This window comes from Melospiza melodia, chromosome 19 (genome assembly GCF_035770615.1).
Source record: "Melospiza melodia melodia isolate bMelMel2 chromosome 19, bMelMel2.pri, whole genome shotgun sequence".
Classification (NCBI taxonomy): Eukaryota; Metazoa; Chordata; class Aves; order Passeriformes; family Passerellidae; genus Melospiza; species Melospiza melodia.
In genome coordinates this window covers 3,297,162-3,317,477 of record NC_086212.1, presented here as the reverse complement: position 1 = coordinate 3,317,477, position 20,316 = coordinate 3,297,162, and the positions used below count along the sequence as shown (strand labels likewise).

Here is a 20,316-nt window from a genome sequence, read left to right as displayed (position 1 = left end):
TTCCTTTTTTAAAAAAATTTTTTGGACTAAACTGATTTTTTTCCCCTTGTTTTTGATGACCTTTTTTTATGACTTTTTTATTACTTTTTTCTGATGGCCCTTTTTTGATTATATTTTTTCCTTATTTAAAATTTTTTTTGACAAAAATTTACTTTTTTATGACTTTTTTTTGATGACTCTATTTTTTATTACTTTCTTAATGACCATTTTTTATTACTTTTTTTGATGACCCTTGTTTTTATTACATTTTTTTCCTTTTTAAAATTTTTTTTCACAAAATTGACTTTTTTTAATGACTTTTTTTGATGACCCTTTTTTATTATTTTTTGATGATTTTTTTAATGACCTTTTTCTGATGACTTTATTTTTTTATTACTTTTTGTTGATGACTTTTTATTATATTTTTTGATGACCTTTTTTTGATTACATTTTCTTTCTGTTTTTAAAAATTTTTTTGGACAAAACTGACTTTTTTTAATGACCTTTTTTGATGACTTTTTCTTGATGACTTAATTTTTTTATTACTTTTTTCGATGACCATTTTTTATTAATTTTTTTTCGATGACCCCTTTTCTGATTACATTTTTTTTCCCTTTTAAAAATTTTTTTTGACAAAACTGGCTTCTTTTTTTGATGGCCTTTTTTATGACTTTTTTTTCATGGACCCTGTTTTTTGATATACATTTTTTCCCCCTTTTTTTTTTTTTTTGGACAAAACTGACTTTTTTTATGACCTTTTTTGATGACATTTTTTTGATGACTTAATTTTTTATTACCTTTTTCGATGACCATTTTTTATTAATTTTTTTTCGATGACCCCTTTTCTGATTACATTTTTTTTTTCCCTTTTTTAAAAATTTTTTTTGACAAAACTGACTTCTTTTTTTGATGGCCTTTTTTATGACTTTTTTTTGATGGACCCTGTTTTTTGATGTACATTTTTTCCCCTTTTTTTTTTTTTTATTTGGACAAAACTGACTTTTATTTTGTTGACCTTTTTTTTTATGACCTTTTTTTGATGACCCTTTTTTATGACTTTTTTCCCCCTTTTTTTGACAAAACCATCCCAGAATTACCTGGAGATTATTTTACAGAGGATTATTGACCAGAGGAGTGTTGCCTTGACATTCAAAGGAGAGAGGAATCACCTTGCAAGGCTGCTTCCTCTCGTGTTTGGCTGTTGCTGTGTCACACCTTGATTTCTGCTCTGCAAATGCTTTTTTCTTAATCTTTTTGGGTTTTTTTTCTTTTGTACATTTCTAGATTTTTAGAGCAGGAGTGTTTATTGGTTTTGCACACTAGACTAAATGTTCTGGCACTGCTTTGCTCAAGAGGAAGTTGTAATCTTATATTTTAAAAGGCAAAAACTTTGTATTCTCTGCCTGGGTTTGGATGCTTTATTGAAGTAGTTTTAATCAGTCCCAATCTCTGAGCTAGGAATAGTTGCCTTCCTTTGAGGGCAGGGTTTGGAAACTTTATTAGAAATTTAATAAACAGGCAAGGGAAGGACCAGGCCTTAACTCTGCCCATGATTCTCTGCTAAAAGTGCACAAAAGCACAGGAGAGTGCTGAGACAGACCCTGGCATCAGGGACAAACATGGATCATGGATTTAGAGCTGACCACATCCCTGAGGCAGCAGAGCTCTCAGGAGGTGATCTCACAGGATCATAAATATATTTATTTATAACCATCTTTTGGTACCTCTGTGTCCCAAACACTTGGACACCACAGGGCTTAAAATCACACCTGGCTCTTTGGAGATTAAAATCAAACCTGGCTGTTAGGACATTAGAATCAAACCAGTTTTTTGGATCTTAAAAATCACACCTGGCTGTTGGGGCCTTAAAATCACACCTGGTTTGTGGACCTTAAAATCACACCAAGTTTTTTGAACCTCAAAACCACACCTGGCTTTTTGGGCCTTAAAATCACACTGAGTTTTTTGGAGCTTAAAATCACACCTGGCTTTATGGACCTCACAATCACACCAGGTTTTTTTGGACCTTAAAATCACACCTGGCTTTTTGGACCTTAAAATCACACTGGGTTTTTTGGAGCTTAAAATCACACCTGGCTGTTTAAACCTCTGACATTTTGTGTTCTGAGACTCCCCTGGGATGAGCCATCCTTGCCGTGGCCTGGATGCCTCTGGATGGAACCAGCAAGGGCAGTCCTGGTGTAGCAGCTCTGGAGCCATCAGAACTCTGCAGAAAGGTTTTTATTCAAGGCAAAAATCAGAGTTTGATCAGTCTGTAGTCACCAGGCTTTTTATCTGCTCACAGACACATTAATCTGTTATTTGGGGATAACTTGTCAATGGCTTTAAATTCTCTTTTTAGGGTTTTTTTTGGAGATCTGTAGGCAGTTTGCTGGACCGCAGCAGTGAGAGATGAGCAGTTGCTGCCCAGGACAAAGCTCCTCACTGCAGGCAAGGCAGGCAATTCCTTGTTTATCCCATTCCAAGGACAGCCAGGATGTTGTTCCTGATGAAATCTGCTGCCCAGGCAAGTGCCAGGAAGATGGAATAGGATTTTCAGAAGCAGCAAAAATAAAATTGCTGCTTTCTGCAGAGCAAATTACAGATGGATGCACAGAGTAACGTGCAAAATGCTTTTCCACTATTAAGTTGATTATCTCAATCCTATGTAGTGCCTGGACTTGCAGCTTGAGGGGCCAAGGCACCCCAGTTTGGGCAGCTCCTCTGCAGATCTTGCACTCTTTATTATTTTGGTGTGGCTGACATTGGGTGCACATTATTTCCTGAGGCTGCTGTGGAACTCCTCATGCCATATTCAAATTGCTGCTGCCATTTCTGCCAGAGAGAATGCAAGAATTAGCTGAGATGAAGTTATTTTTCCCCTCAGCTGGAATAATCAGAGCTGTTAACTGCAGTGTTTTCCCCTGGAGGAGAAGCCTCTCTATTTCAGACAAAAAATTTATACCCCTGTTTTAGGTGTCAGTGTGAATTTTGGGAGGGTTTTGCAGAGGAAGGAGACACCTGCATTGTGTGGGGACAAATCCTGTGGCATCATCAGCACTTCCACCTTGGTCAGGTGTAATCTTAAATTCAGTGAAAATTGGCCAGGTGTATTTTTGAATTCAGGGAAAATTGGTGAGGTGTATTTTTGAATTCTGTGAAACTTGGTCAAGTGTATTTTTGAATTCTGTGAAAATTGGTTCAGGTGTATTCTTGAATTCAGTGAAACTTGGTCAGGAGTATTTTTGAATTCAGTAAAACTTGGTTCAGGTATATTCTTAAATTCAGTGAAACTTGACCAGGTGTATTCCTAAATTCAATGAAACTTGACCAGGTGTATTCCTAAATCCAGTGAAACTTGGTCAGGTGTATTCTTAAATCCAGTGAAACTTGGTCATTTATATTCTTAAATTCAGTGAAACTTGTTAATTTATATTCTTGAATTCAGTGACACTCCTGACTTCTATTCCCAGTGCTCTTAGCTCCTCTCAAGCTGAAATGTGTTTTTGCCAGCAAAACTTAAAGTTCTAATTATGTAAGAAAGCTTTCTTCCAGGTTTTTATCTGCTGATCTACTCTTTTCTGCTAATGATATTTAAAAGCATTAATTCCACAGCTTTGCTGTGTACATAAATATCCCAGGAACACTGCCTGTCCTGCCAGTGTGTAAGGAATATTTATTTGCAGGAGGGCTCTTGATTTTCAACAGAACCACTGACATTCATAGTCAATTTTCCCTCTCTGAATGCATTCCCATGTAGTAAAATTATATTTTTATTATCCTGCAAGCTGCTTATCACAGTGAATATTTGCCTCATTTGACTAACAAACTGCTGTAAATATTGCAGAGAAAATCATCAGACTTACAACAGTTCATTTAATAATAATAATTTGCCTATACATGGGTTAAAATAATTCCAAATACATCACATTCTTACAGAAGCATTTCTGGAGGACAAAATGAAATTATCTGGGTGAGCAGTCATGTTTTTCTGACTGATCTGCTGACAGAGGAGGAGAGTCTGGCTGAGTGACTCTGCTCTTTTCATTTCTGGGTGTTGATCAGGCAGAGGGAGTGACTGGAAACAGAGTTCTGCTGTCACCTGCCATGGTGACATCCCAGTGAAACCCTGAATTCTTGGGAGTCTCCATGGTCAAACAGGAGTGCAGAACTTCTGCTGGAATTTCTAGCAATGAGGGATACCACAGGAATTCAAATAAATAGACAAATAAAACAGTATTTACCACAGAAATTCAAATAAATAGACAAAACAGTATTTATCACAGAAATTCAAAGAAATAGACAATAAAAACATATTTACTACAGAAATTCAAATAAATAGACAAAACAGTATTTATCACAGAAATTCAAATAAATAGACAATTAAAACAGTATTTATCACAGAAATTCAAATATATAGACAAAACAGTATTTTTCACAGAAATTCAAATAAATAGACAATAAAAACATATTTACTACAGAAATTCAAATAAATATACAAAACAGTATTTATCACAGAAATTCAAATAAATAGACAATTAAAACAGTATTTACCAAAGAAATTCAAATATGTGGACAAAACAGTATTTATCACAGAAATTCAAATAAATAGACAATTAAAACAATATTTACCACAGAAATTCAAATATATAGACAAAACAGTATTTATCACAGAAATTCAAATATGTAGATAAAACAGTATTTATCACAGAAATTCAAATAAATAGACAATTAAAACAATATTTACCACAGAAATTCAAATAAATAGACAATTAAAACAGTATTTTGTACTTCAGTCAAAGACAGGAAATAAAAAAACCAACCAGCCAACAATCAGTGAAAAACCATCCTCCAAAAAACTCCAAACCAAACCAAAGCAGAGGAAGGAGTAGGTTTTTAAGTCTTAAAAAGCTTGAAAAATGTTATTTGAGTGTAGTTTTAGGCAGGTTTTATATTCAAGAAATTGAAGCAGCCAGCCCAGATCTGGCTGGACTCAGCTGCAGTTTTATTCCTCTCTTGGATGTGATGTTTTCTTTGTCAGAATTTCTCTGTAAAAAGGAACTGCAGAGATCAGTCTGATGCTCATTAACCCAGAGAAATTTTACATTCCTTTGCCAATGAAAAAGAGATAATAAACTATTGATACCCATTTTAACTGGTCAGGGCTCTGTGGGGCAATCATTTTAATCTTTATTAATAAAAATTGGTTCCAACATCCCTGTCACAGCTGATAATAAAGACAATTAATATATCAAAATGGAAAAGGACATTTTGAGCCTACTCACGGATGGCAGAAGTCACCCAGGTAGTATTAAATACATTACCTTTAATTAAATTATAATAATAATTATATACAAATATATCCAACTGCTTTTCCCTCAGTCATATGTATTGTTTGAAAGCTTTATTACAATTCAGATAAAGTGCAGCTAAGGTTTGTTATCTGCTGATTGGTTTTTTTAGAGGATCTTTTAAGTGTTTGTAATTCATGCTGCACATTGGACTTACAAGTTAAACCACCAGTGTGCCTGGTTAAGAAGGAGGTGTGGAAAACACTCTTTATTGGCAGGTTCTTGCTATTATCCTGTGAAAACTGCCCATGGAATGATCAGATATTTTTGCTGGCATTGAGGGCTGTTAAATCCCCTCTTACAGCAGCTGGTTTTTATGTTGGGAATATACCAGAGTGAGTTCAGCCATTCACCTGTGGCAGAAGAAGAGCTTTTGGGGAACCTAGGGTATAAAATTATAATTACAGTCTGCTTATAGTGATAAACAAACATTTTATTTCTATGTTTTGTAAAAGCAGCATTGTTGGGGGTTAGCAGAGTAAGGTTTTGTATCCTCCATGGTCCTCATGGTCCTGGTTTTTATGTCAGGGGGATATTCCAGAGTGAGTTCAACCATTAAACTGTGCTAGAAGAAGAGCTTTTTGGGGAGCCCAAGGTATAAAATTATCATTACAGTCTGCTTTATGCTGATGAACAAACTTTTTACTCCTGTATTTTGTAAAAGCAGCATTGCTGGGTGTTAGCAGAGTAAGGTTTTGTATGCTCCATGGTCCTGGTTTTTAAGTCACAAGGATATTGCAGAGTGAGTTCAGCCATTCAGCTGTGGCAGAAGAAGAGCTTTTTGGGGAACCTAGGGTATAAAATTATAATTACAGTCTGCTTATAGTGATAAACAAACATTTTATTTCTATGTTTCGTAAAAGCAGCATTGTTGGGTGTTAGCAGAGTAAGGTTTTGTATGCTCCTGGTTTTTATGCCACAGGGATATTGCGGAGTGAGTTTGGCCATTCAGCTGTGGCAGAAGAGCTGTTGGGGAACTCAAGGTATAAAATTATCATTGCAGTCTGTTTTATAGTGATGAACAAACCTCTTACTCCTATGTTTTGTAAAAGCAGCATTGTTGGGGGTTAGCAGAATAAGTTTTTGTATCCTCCATGGTCCTCATGGTCCTGGTTTTTATGTCAGGGGGATATTCCAGAGTGAGTTCAACCATTAAACTGTGGTAGAGGAAGAGCTTTTTGCGGAACCCAAGGTATAAAATTATCATTACAGTCTGCTTTATGCTGATGAACAAACCTTTGACTCCTATATTTTGTAAAAGCAGCGTTGCTGGGTGTTAGCAGAGTAAGGTTTTGTATGCTCCTGGTTTTTATGCCACAGGGATATTGCGGAGTGAGTTCGGCCATTAGGCTGTGTCAGAAGAGCTGTTGGGAGTCTTTTTGGGGAACCCAGGGTATAAAATTATCATTGGAGTCTGCTTTATGCTGATGAACAAGCCTTTTACTACCATGTTTTGTGAAAGCAGCATTGCAGGGTGTTAGCAGAGGAAGGTTTTGGATGCCCCATGGTCCTGTTTATCATGTCCCAGGGATATTGCAGGGGAGTTCAGCCCAGCTGGACTCTGCGTGTCAGGCCCTGTGCAGTGTTGGTTTCTCGGCTGTTTTATGGCCTGGAAAGGCCCAAGATGGCCTTGGGCAGCCCGCGCTTCAAAGGACAAGAAGAGGCTTCAGGTTTTTCCTCGGTCTCCAGTGTTTATTAGTTGTTTATCTAAAAGATTTTCTCTCGGCCCGACAGAGGTCTGCACAGCAGCCAGCCATGAGCACACTGAGAGCCCCCGGGGCGGTCACCTATCTTTATACTCAAAATTACGTATACAATATTTATCAATTTTCCCCAATACCTTTTACCCTTATTGACCAGTGCACTTTTAGTAATAACCAATCCCAAAGTGCCAACATCACCACAGAAGATGGAGGCCAAGAAGAAGAAAAAGAAGAACAGGACACGCCCCAATTCCTCCATCTTACTTCTCTAGACCCCCCTGTACAGAAATCTTAAACCCTGTGTTTCACACTCTAATTAACTTATCCCTTCACCATTCACCCAGTGAAATCCTCCCATCCTCATACAGGTGTCGTCTCCCGTGCAGGATCAAAGTCCAGCCACCAGACACTTCTGGCAACATTCCAGGACCTCCGAGCCCCCCAAGGGTGGTCTCGGTGACTCTGCACATCAGTCCTGAGGTGCTGAGATCCCACAGTGCAGGAGCTGCTGGGAGAGGCTGGCCCTGGAAATGCTGCCTGGCTTTGGGTCCCAGATAAGGAGTTTGTCTCACTGCTGGGAAGCTGAGATCTGCTGATTCTGGCAAACCCTGCTGGGTGATTTCTACAGCACCTTCTGGGGCATGAGTGAACTCTGGCTGGCCAGGATAAATGATTGTAACCTTGTGTGTGGTCACAGGTGCTGCTGAAGCAGCTCCACAGCAATTATAGCTGCCTGTAAACTGCATTTCTGCCTCTAATTACTGCCTGGGAAGCAGTAAAGGCATCCTTTGGGGTGTGGGTGCTGAGCAGAGCCTCTGCCAGGGCTGTTGGATGTGATAGCAGCTTTGAGGAGGGCACAGGGAGGCCCTGGCCCACTGCTTTCAGACACACCCAATTCTTGTGTTGCACAGTGCTGCAGGGCATCTGTACCCCACTGCCTCTGGTGCTTATTTAATGGATTTTTTGTTTTTTTTTTTTTTTTTTTGGTTAAGGTTGGGATTAAATATAATTTTTGTTTGGATTTAGATGTTTATTAGTTCTTATTTATATTATAGTCTTGTAAGTTGTGAGTTTTGTAGTCTTAATTCTAATAAGTTAAATGCTACAGGACAGTTGGACCCCACAGGTGCTGCCTTCCTGTGATGGGAGGAAGGTGAGCAAAAATCCATTATTTAATGGATATTTTGTTTGTTTGTGTTTTTGTTAAGGTTGGGATTAAATGTATTTTTGTTTCGACTTAGATGTTTATTCTTATTTATACTATAGTCTTATAAGTTGTGAGTTTTGTAGTTCTTAATTCTAATAAGTTAAAAATGCTACAGGACATTTGTACCCCACTGTCTCTTGTGCTTATTTAATGGATTTTTGGGGTTTTTTTTGGTTAAGGTTGATATTAAATGTGTGAGAAGGTTTTTTTGTTTGCACTTAGATGTTTATTAGTTCTTATTTATATTATAGTCTTAAGTTGTGAGTTTTTGTAGTCCTTAATTTTAATAAGTTAAAAATGGAGAGGTATGTCTCTCTCTAGAAGATCTTTTAAGGATAAACTTTATTTAAGAAATGACACGTAAAATAATTTTTTAATTTTTAAGTATTTAAATAAATTTTAAATATTTGAATAATACTTTTTACTTAATAACTAATTATTTGTGGTTTGCAATGTGGATTTATTATTTATTTATATAATACTGCTCAAATTTATGAAGAAGAAGGTAAAGAAGAAGGACTAGTCTCTGCCCTAAAACTTCTATCTTGTTTTTTATATATTACTATATTCTAAAACTTTTCAGTTTTCTACTGTGTGATATACACACTTCTATTCGAATTACACACTCATAATCTTAGTTCTGTTATTTAATTTTGGAAGTTTTTTCTATAGTTTCAGGTCAAATGCAGTGTTCTCTTGGGGGTCAGTGCCTGGCAGCACAGAAAGTCTTAAAATTCTCAGCAACCAGGGTTCCAACACTTTTATTTATTTCTGATTTTGGAAAAAGATTTTTTTTTTTTTTTTGAGAAAAAGAGCCAATGTAATTCCCTTCAGATTAAGTTTTTATAACTTTGACTTTAATAAAAACATGACAAAAACATGTTACTCTGCCAGTTCATAAGATTTCAATAGGCTCCTGATCTTTGGCCTTAGGGAGGAGAAAATAAGTATTTTCCTTGGTCTGAAGGGGTGGGAAACAGAAAATACCACAAATCCATGTGCACTGTAAGGGCAGTTCTGGTGCACAGGAGCTGTGGGTGGGAATGGGAGGGACGGGGTTACCCAACAGTCCTGATAAGAACTTGTGATCCTGATAAGAATTTGTGATCACTCACAGTGATCCCTGCAGTGTTTGTGTCTGAGCACTTTGTTTTAAACATTGCATGAAATGCAGACAAACTCGAATTGTTCTCAGAGAAAGCTGGAGTGGGGAGCTGGACAGAAATTGTAGCATTTTATTTGGCTTTGTATAATGTTATATAATGCTTAGAAATCTCTGGTTTTGCTAGTAATTCTCCACGAGGCACAAAATTCTCACATCCCCTTGTTGTGGGGCATTTCCCCAGCATGTCACTATACAAACACAGCTATTAACAGTTTTTAATCATTCTGAGTAAGAAAACTTCCTATATCCTTAATTAAACCATCAGTGCAGAATGAACCAGCCTAAATATCCCAGCAATGTGTAATCTGGAATGTTTGGGATGTTTGTGTGGTGCCTCATTCTGCAGATCAGACATTGTCCTTTGCACACCCCCTGTTCCCAGTCCTGTCACACACATGGATGTTGGACTGGCCCAAACTGGGCAGATTTACTGACCACTGGAGGGAAAGTCAGGGCAGAGGCACTGTTTGTTTTGCACTCACTGTTTGTGTTTGTTTTGGGTCCTTGGCGTTTGGACTGGCTTCTCCTAAACAATCCTGAGCTGCTTGGCATCCTTAGCTGGGCCTTCCCATTAAAAAGTGCTTTTTTTGTTCTGTAACACATTAGTTAATTTGAATTGAACCAAATACAGCATATTCATAACCAGTTGCAGAGCTGGAGCTCTGTTTGGGATTTTACCTTGCAGGACTGTCAGATCTCAGGGTGGCATCTGCCAGAACACCTGGGCTGCCTGTGGGCTCCATCAGCTTTATAAACACGTTCATCACATCCCTGAGTTAGCAGCCCTCTGCAAGGGGAGATAAGGGAACCTGTGTCTTGTCAGGATTTCCTACTCTGGAAAGCAGGAAAGCATCTCTCTCAGAGAGGGAAAGATGTAAAGTTTTATTTGCCACCATTCCTGGTGTGTGTGTGACTGAGCTTTTGGGAGGGAAAGATGTAAAGTTTTATTTGCCACCATTCCTGGTGTGTGTGACTGAGCTTTTGGTTTTTAGCAGAGCCAGTCCTGTGTGACATGAAATAGTTTCTGCTGTGAGACTGTGAGAGATCAGAACACTGCAGAAATGAGAAGTGTGTGGCTGAGGCTGCTGGAGCAGCAGCGTGGGGCCCAGGTGAGGGTTGGGGTGTGAGCAGGGCTGTCCTGGAGAGCACAGCTCAGCCCAGAGCAGGCAGGGAAGGGCAGTGCCATGCAGGGAGGCTGTTTTTGTGCCAAACTCCATGTGCCACCAGGTGTTTGTTGCTCTGAGCCTGCCCAGCCTGGCCTTGGACGCTGCCAGGGCTGTGGCATCAAGCACATCTTGTACAGCTCTGTGTAAGGTTGGTGTTCCCTGGGTTATACATACATATTATAATATTATATTATATTATACATACATATTATAATATACATGCATATTATAATATTGGCTTTTTGCAACTATTACGATGCATTTTATATGTGTACTGTTAAAGTAACTTTGCTATAAATATATAGTTTTTATTTCTGTTGTTAATTAAGCTCAGACATAGTAGTGAAATCGCTGATAAAAGTATGCTTATGTTAAAATACCTACTTAGAAAACATCCAATAAACATATGAAGAAGACACCTACTACAGATACACCAACTGTCAACACTCACCATCTAAAGACAATATGGACCAAAGCCCAATATAAAAGTTATAATAAGAATAGACTAAAACCACAGTCAAGGAATACACATGCTCTAAAAAAGCAAATCTGAAAAAGAACCATACTAAATACTTCTTAGAATATGTAAACTAATTTGAAGAAAAAAGTTTACTATGCATAATTGTTTATAAATATGTAACAGACTAGTGCAGTACAAATAGTGTATAAAGAGTGTTTCCAAAACAGCAAATGTGCTCTTAGCTGAGTGCCAGACACACCTGGCTGTAATAATCTTTGCTTTATGATCTTTATCTCCTATTAAACTTCTTTAAATTTTTTAAAAGTCCTTTACTCAACTTAAATTTTTAAAAGAAAAGGGACGTGTTTTTCACACCTGTCTGTCTCTGGAACGGCCATGGTTTCTGCCCAGGTGTCTTGGGCAGAGCTGGCTGTGGGCTTTTGTCACCTGCTGGCTGCTCCCTGGCTGGCTGGGGTGGGTAGGGCAGGTTGGACCAGTCCTGCCACCAGTCCTGTCCTGGGGGGCTCCTCCTGCACAGCCCACGAGCAGCAAATTGCTCAAACCACCTTCAGTGAGGCTTCTCCCAGCTCAGGCTGTTGTGTAAACACCTTCTAGGAGGAGTAACACAAAACATACATAAACACCAACATTTTTAGAAGGTGTATTTCACATCTAAGTGCAAAGCTGAGGGAACATTTCTCCTTGGATTTGAACAGGGGTTCAGCAGGAGGGGGGATCTGCAGCAGCACAAAGATCTCACCTGGCAGGAGCTGCACCAGCAGGGCTGCCTTCCTGTCATGGGGGGAAGGTGAACAAGGCTGGTTTTGGTGGATGAGCCTGGATATTGAAGCTTTCTGTTTGCTGTAGCAACCACCCCCAAACAAACATAGAATTAACCCCAGAACTAACCTCCCCCAAAAAAACCAAACAAAAATACAAACCATGATGATAAATCATCAACCAGTCACTCACCAAATTTTACTTTCTTGTAGCTTATAGAAAGCATGACACTGAAGATGTTAAGATGGCTGCCACACACACACTTAAGGACAAAAGACTTAGTCCTGACCTTACTGTCTCTGTGGTGTGTCAGGAGTGAGTCTGGGGTGGCATCTGCTGTGACAGGTGACAGCCACAGGGCAGCAGCCACCTCTGTGCCACCCCTGAAGGGTGGCAAATCAAGGTGATCTGTGTAGACAACAAGCACCAGAACATGCTGAATATCTCTGTGCTGAGTGCCATTGGTGCAGAGTGTGAGGGGCTGTTTTGGGCACACAGCTCACCAGTGCCACTCTGTCCTTTGCCCTGCAGCTGCCCTGCAGGCCCTGAAGCGCAAGAAGAGGTATGAGAAGCAGCTGGCACAGATAGATGGCACGTTATCAACAATTGAATTCCAGAGGGAAGCCCTGGAGAATGCCAACACCAACACTGAAGTGCTCAAGAACATGGGCTTTGCTGCTAAGGCTATGAAAGCTGCTCATGACAACATGTAAGTCACTCCCTCCTGCATCTTCCCACAGGATCTGTGGCTTGGCATTTCTCAGATCTGCTGAATTCCAAACCAAAGGTGGAGCTGGAGCAGCAAAACCTTCTTGTGAAAGGCTCTCACTTCAGCTAAAATTGAACAAAACACACAAATATGATGCTTCCTCAGTTTACTACTGTTTTATTTTCTATATTTATCCAAAAGCTGGGTAGCACAAGTGTGGTCTGAAGAAAATGGCACAGATCAATTTTGTAACAGCAAGAATTTTAAGCCTCAAAGGGGGTCTTAAAACTTGTTTTTCTGCAGTGGAGTTGGTGTATGTAGCAATAATTAATGGTAAAACTGCATTATGGGAATGTTGTGCTTGCTCCACAAGCAAACATTGTGGATGTAATAATGCTGAATCAGGGAAGAGAGCAAAGTATTATTAATATCAGTGGTGCAGAACAGAAGCTCTCCCTGGTGTCTGTATAACCACTGGGAGCTAAACTTGCAGGAAGAATTAAAAATACATCTCTAATTGTGTTGAGACCAGGGGGATAAAACCCAGACTTGCATGCAAAGTGTATTTTGGGGAAGGGCCTTGGAAATGTCACAGTGGTGGGGGTTTCTACAGAAGCCAGGAAATGCAGTGTTGGTTGGGAAGGTGCCTGCTGACACTGAATTCTTTCCTTTTTTTTCCAGGGACATTGATAAAGTAGATGAATTAATGCAGGACATTGCAGAGCAGCAAGAGCTGGCAGATGAGATCTCTACAGCCATCTCCAAGCCAGTAGGATTTGGGGAGGAATTTGATGAGGTATGGCTTTTCATTTGCTTCTCTTTGTACCAGTGAGGGATGGAATCCTCTGGGTTGGGAAGATCAGGGATCCAACCACTGCCCCAGCACTGCCAGCCCCATCACCAACCCTGAGCACCACATCTTCTTGTGAAGGCTCTGGAACCCCTGCAGGAATTGTGTCCCTCAGGATCTCTCTCTGGAGATCTGCACATTGTGTGTGCCTGGCTGCAGGACTGGGCTCTGAAATCTCTCCTGCAGTTGTTTCTGGCTGTAACCTGAACTTTATGCTCAGAATGGTCTGGATGGCCTGACCTGAGAATATTTGGACTTGGATTTCTTCTTCCCTCCTCTGCTTTCCCTCCAAAAGGTGAAGTACAGGAATCACATCAGAATCAGACTCCTCTGACCCTGTGCATTTGTGCTATTTTCTTTAATAATACGATCAGCTATATCTGATTGGTCATAAATATAACTAAAGTTCCTTCTTTTTTCTTTTTTCTCCTTGAAATCCTAGGATGAACTCATGGCAGAGCTAGAGGAACTAGAACAAGAAGAACTAGACAAAAACTTGCTGGAAATCAGTGGTCCGGAGACAGTACCACTACCAAACGTGCCCTCAATATCAATACCCTCCAAGCCAGGTATGATCAACCTTCACTGCAACATCCTGCATCATTAAAAGTGTGCTTATTCATCTGCCTGCTCCTTGCATTTGGGAGATCTGGCTGCAGGCAGCACAAACATTTTGCTTGGAATTGCTTCCTGAATCCCAAATCACAGCCAGTGATTGCCATTTCTCTGTGAGGGGCACCTGCCTTTCAGAAGCAGCACAAAAATCACTCCCTGTCACAGGAGCAGCTGTTTTCTGCTCCAGCTCATCCAGGTGGGATGGGAGCCTTTTTTCAGGTGCTGCTAGGCCAACAAGGAAGAAATCTTGGCAAGACACCCTGAGGTCATAAAAGGGAGGGCAGAGTGAATTAACTCATAAATCATTGCAGTTGGAAAAGACCTTCAGGCTCATCCAGTCCCAGGCAGGTTCACATTCCCCCATGGATCCATGTTTCCTTTGGGTTTTCATTTGATCCCTGCTTTTCTGGCCTTGGGAGGATCTTCCTTTGATGTTCCCTCTTTAGGAAGGCTGTGGGCTCCTCTGCAGTACCCAAACCAGGCATTCCCAAAGTCAGGGTTGTCCCAATCCTAGAGTACACATACCCAGGAAATTGTGAGGATTTTACCTGGAGGATGGACAAGAAATGTTTGTACACAGAGGGTTCAAAGCTGCTCTTAAATCCCTCTTGCACTCTTGCATGAACATTCCCCCTGGAATTCAGCTGAGCTGGGACACCTCTGGCAGCACTAATGGGATATGAACCTTTACAAGCCCATTTTGCTGAATCTGCCTGACTGTGATGAATAACTTACAGAATTTGCACTCTGTTCCATGTCCTTACTTGGAACAGGAAAAAAACTCCAAAAAAAGCAGTGGATGCAAATAACTCCAGTTGGTCAGTGTATCTGTAATTATCCTGCTGCCTTTCCAGGCCTGGATGGGTGTGGGAAGCAGCAGCACTGCCTGAGCAGGTTCTGCTTTGTGCCATTGCTCCTGGTGTTCCTCTGGTTTTATTCTGCCACTACTGATTTTCTGTGTTCCTTATTCTGACACCACTGATTTCTTTGTGTTCCTGGTTGTGTTTTACCAGGCAGAGCTGCTGACCAGAGTTGGTGAGAGGGGAGGGAGTTCTATCAGAATATCTGAAATCTGAGACTTTTTCAGATTCAGGAGAAATAGATTAAATGCACCAGTGCATTGCCTTTTTATTGCCTGGTTGGTTTAATGAGGTTTGTTCTCTAAATAGTCTTAAAACACAATGTCTGGACCCAAATCTACTCTTTGCATTTTGTGACTGCACACAAGTAAGGGGTGTTGTAATTGTGGATATATTTAAGGAGCTACACAGCCTAAAACTTAGGGAAACTCGCTAAAATAATATAAATTGTGTACAAGTTTGGTAGTAAAAGCTGCAAGCATAAAGCTCAGTGTTTCACAGGATTTATGTTAAGCTGCTTTTGGGTGGAAATGAGAATTCCATGAATTCCATTAATGTATTTAAGTGGCAGTTCTTGCTTCAATAAAGCTGCCCCCAAGGCTGGCACTTGGGAAAAATTGGGATTCTGGGGTGGTGTTGGGTGGGGATTTTGTGTGGGTTTATTTTTTGAACCTAAATTGATTTTCACTGAAAATTGACTTAACACTGGGATTAAAAGTTTGCTTGTGATTACCATGGTCAGACCTCCAAAGGGAAAACTGTCCTAATGGTTCAGGTTCATGTGTAATTGTCTTTTTGGGAATAATAATGTGTCTTTTGAAGTAGAGCTGACTCTGTTACCTCCTTTTTATCCACTGAAGGGGAGATTACCACAAGCTTTTCCTGCTTTTCCACTTCTCAGGAGCAGTCTGGACTTTGGCTTCAGTCAGATCAGCCTGAATGAGGAATTTTGTTACTGGTGGTGTCAGGAGAAATTCAGGCAGAAATTGTTTAATGGAGGCTGGAGGAGCTTAATATAGAAAACCAAATTCCAGCCTTGTACAAGTGAGGGGTCTGGAGCTTGGAGCTGACTCAGTTTTCCTGATGTAAACATTTCTTTTGGAATGACACACACCACTTGGACCAGGAATTGTTTCACTCTTTGTTTTTTTTTTTTTTTTTTTTTTTTTTTTTTTTACATTTTCCAGAATTATTGCAGCTATTTGTGGGTTCATACCTTTGTTGCTGAGTTAATGGAAAGTGAATTTGTCAGGTTCTAACAAAGAGCAGCATTTTCTGCCCTGGAACAACCAGGAAGGAGGAGAGGGCAGTGTCCAGGCTGCTCCCTCCTATCCACATCCACATCCACCCACATCCAGGGAGCACAGGAGAGGAGGAGTGGGATGTCCCCAGGCCTCTCCAGCCCCTCCACATTCTGTACCTCACCCAAACACCTCATTCCCTGCATTCACAATACTCAGTGATGCAGTAAGGAATTTCATGTGGATGGGGAAGAAATTCATACTGGAGACATCAGATGAGTTTCTGTAAGAAGTTGCGTTTCTCTGAAAGAGCCTTGGAAATTATGGGAAAATATCACAGTTGAACTTTCATGCCCACTGCCTTCTTCCTGTGGGAGCTGTTGTTTTTTCCACTCAGGAAGTTTGTGGCTCTTTCAGCAAAGCACTTTTTACTTCAGCTCAAAAAGATTTTATGTATTTTTTGTCCACAGCTTGCCTTAGGTGCTTCATTTACCCATTTGTCAGTGGCACAGAGGGTTCTGTCAGGATTCCCACTCACTTGTTCTCTTTTGTGATCTTGCAGCCAAGAAGAAAGAGGAAGAAGAGGATGATGACATGAAAGAGCTGGAAGCTTGGGCAGGAACCATGTAACCACAGCAGCCCCTGCCTGGAAAAAAGACTTTGGTTACCTATTCTGGGTGCAAATGTGTTCTGTTGAGGAGAAAGCATAAGCAAAATGTCTTTATCTTTAATTTTAACCCAGAGCAGTGGGAACTGCATTGCTGTTTTCTGCATAGCATGGAAAAAAGTCTGCCCAGAGGAGAGAAGGGGGAGCAGGGGAATTGCCTGCTGTCGATACGGTTGAATTTCTGTAGAAAAGGTATTTGCAAAATCCAACACTCAGCTTTGGGACTGTGCTCCTGCCACTGCTGGATCTTCATCTTCAATTTGGGCCATATATTGAATTGAAATAAGCTGCAAAACATTCTGTAATTTTAAGTCAGTTTAAGTGTGTCTAGGAGTCTTGTAAGGCATTTAAAAACCAGGAAAAGTCGTAAGCCCCCATTGGCTTCTTTATTGTGTTTTAGGTGCAAGAATGCTTTAGGTTTTTAGTTCTTTGCCAGGTCTATTTATATCCCTTGACCTGCTGTGTGCCAGCCCTGTGTCTGTCACTGCAACGACGTAGTCACTGTGCCCATTTTAATTGCTGAGAATGATCTGCAGTTGATCCACACTCTCTTGGAAGTAGGGAAGGTTTCAAGTTCTGTTGTACATTTTTCTACACAGCACTACAATGTTTATTGCTTTTTTTGTGATAATTGATAACCCATTCAGATACATGCACACAATTATTTTAATTAAGAAACTACTATGGATTGCACTGCATTAAATATCTCGATTAATTTTCACCTGTGCCTGCTGTGGTCAATTCTGTGTCCTGTTTAAGTGATCTGGATGTGCTTTAGGTGGAGTTTGGCCTTTTTCTACATGTGGGACATCCACTCTAAAGCCTGCTGAGCTATGGGGAACGGGGACAGGACAAGAGGAGAGAACCTCGAGCTGTGCCGAGGGCCGAGGGAGGTTCAGGTTGGACATCAGGAGGAATTTCTTCATGGAAGGGTTTGTCAGCTTTGGAAGGGGCTGCCCAGGAAAGTGGTGGAGTCCCCATCCTTGGAGATACTCAAGGAACAGCTGGATTGGTGTGGCTGTGGGCTGGTGACAAGATGGGGGTCAGTCACAGGTTGGACTCAGTGATTTTGGAGATATTTTCCAACCTCAGTGACCCTGAGATTCTGTTCTGTGTGAAAATCCCCACTCCAAGGAGAAATCAGCTGAATGAGGGTGTTAAGAATTAGGGTGTTCACAGTTCAAAGCAAGAGGTTTAGGGATAGACCTGGAGCCCTTGGCTTTGTTTTTCATCATGGAAATCACCTCTGCTGTGCACTGTGCTAATAGATGTTGTTAAAGCAGCTCTGTTTTATTCTGGGAATTCAGGGAGCAGCTGAAATGCAGTGAAATGTCCCAGCAGGAGCATTCAGGTGGAGCTGGGAGGGGGAAACCCAGCCCAGCAGCCCCATTCATGCTGTGCAGGGTCCTGATGTGGGAGCTGGGAGCAGGGCCAGTGATGCCCCTGGCATTGATGTTGGCATTTATCTCACTGGCAGCTTTATCCTCATAATTGTTACCATTGGGTATTGGCCACTCCTTGTTGGCTCTGGTACACTCACTAAACAGGTCCTAAAGAGTTGGTCTGGCCTTGAATTGGTTAAACACATGTGTCTGAGTTTGTTACTTGGTTAAAGTAACTTAAACATTCCTTTTTGGTTGATTTACAGGTATAGCTGTATTGTCAAAGTAAGTAAGTAAAGTTAACAAGTGTTAATATGTTATTTGAATTAACTCTTACGTTTTTTGTTTAGTTATTTTTTGTAAAAGCTCTCATATATTTTAATATATATTTTAATATATATTAAAATATATTTTTATATATTTATATATATTTTTATATATTTGTTATTATATATTCTATATATTATTTAATAATTTTATTATATATTTATATATTATTATATATTATATATATTTATATATTATCATATATATTATATATTATATTATCTATTTATATATAATAATATATATTTTAATATATATTTTTTGTAAAAGCTTTCTTATATATTTTAATATATATTTTAAATATATATAAAATATTTAAATATATATATTTATATATTATATATTTTTATATATGTTATATATAATAATATATATTTTTAATATCTATTTTTTGTAAAAGCTTTCTTACATATTTTAATTCTTGAGTAATTTTTTTAGTACTTGTTCAGGGACTGGTCAGCTATAAAGCACTAAGCTGTCCCTCTAACATTTCATTTTTAAGCTTTGCTGCTCACTCAGCTGTACCCAAGCACAGGGGAGATGCAGCAGGGAGTGTGTGTCGGACTTCTGGTTACTCTGAGGGGTGACAACCTCAGCCCCTACAGCCTCTTCTTCCTTCATCCTTTTAATCACTGATGGGATGGTTCTTATTCCTTCAGTTTCACAGGATACCTTTCTGCTTTGGGTTTCCCTGAATTCCTTATCCCTGCCTTAGTGAACAGCTGGATGTTTACAGGGAACATTTTCTGCCTTGCTCAGAGGTTCTGAGGGCAGAACTTCCCTGTCCAGAGCACCGTGGGGCAGTGCAGGAGGTGCAGCTGTGCCAGCAGTTCCTGTGGGTGCCACTCAGTGCCACTCAGTGTCCCTTTTCGTGGCAAAGCCACTCCAGTTCTCCTGGCAAACTCAGCTCAATTCACTTGCCCCCAACAACTCAAGTTCAGCTGTGCCAGTGTTTTCTTGTGGAGCTGTTAAAGCGGGCAAGCAGAAATCTGGGATCCAGGTGTTTTCAGTTTAGAGAAAATCCTTGTTTTTTCCTCTGGGGAAGGTGGGAAGGGTTGTCACTGCTGTGTGTGTGTGTAAGAATGACTCATTTAAAGCAGAGTGAAAAGCTGGGGCTGCCCCTGGGTTCCCTGGCAGTGCCCAAGGCCAGGCTGGACAGGGCTTGGAGCAGCCTGGGACAGTGGAAGGTGTCCGTGCCCTGGCAGGGGTGGCACTGGATGGGCTTTAGGGCCTCTTCCAACCCAAACCATTCTGGGATTCTGTGAAAATACAGACTGGGCTGAAGGGTCTCATCATCCCTGCTTTTCCCTTGGAATGCTTTCAGCACAGAGTGGCTGTTGTGCAGCTGGAGAAGCCAGGACATGGAATTTGTATGGGATCCAAGGGAAGCACAGCCCTGGGAGGGACAGGGAAGGGTTTTGTGTTTGTGCTGCACATTTGGGTCAGGGGAACAGGAAGGAGATCCCTCCTCGATGGCTGCTCAAGGCTCTGAGTCCACTGACACTGAGGATCTGTGTTTGTACCTCTGGAACAGGATGAACACTCACAGAGCACTTGGAAAAGCTGGGCCAGCGAGGCCAAGGTGAGGTGGATAAAGCAGGATAAGTAAACCTGAGATAAATAAACATGAGCAGACATCTACCCTGGGGCTGCAGCAGTTGGGGCACTGTTCCCTCCAGGACAATGGCAATCCATGGCTCTGCTCAGTACTGCCCAGTCAGACTGAATCTTTAGTTTCTGTCAGACTGGATCCAGCTGGATCTTCCCCTTCCCAGGTGGATAAGTGGCTCTCCTGTGGGCCTCTCCTGCTCTTCTGGGGCTGTTCTAAGGCACAGACATTGAACTTCAGTGCAG

The 20,316-nt window shown here is 40.5% G+C and overlaps 1 protein-coding gene across 1 annotated transcript in view; it reads left to right on the top strand.

Moving 5' to 3' along the window:
- The window catches only part of CHMP4B (charged multivesicular body protein 4B), a 28,571-nt gene extending 11,097 nt beyond the window's left edge, over positions 1 to 17,474 (top strand). The window contains exons 2-5 of the mRNA XM_063172150.1: positions 12,343 to 12,520; positions 13,202 to 13,316; positions 13,813 to 13,939; positions 16,649 to 17,474. Coding sequence (XP_063028220.1) covers positions 12,343 to 12,520; positions 13,202 to 13,316; positions 13,813 to 13,939; positions 16,649 to 16,716 — 488 coding nt within the window. The 3' untranslated portion in view covers positions 16,717 to 17,474. The remainder of the gene's footprint in view (positions 1 to 12,342; positions 12,521 to 13,201; positions 13,317 to 13,812; positions 13,940 to 16,648) is intronic.
- Positions 17,475 to 20,316: the final 2,842 nt, after the last annotated feature.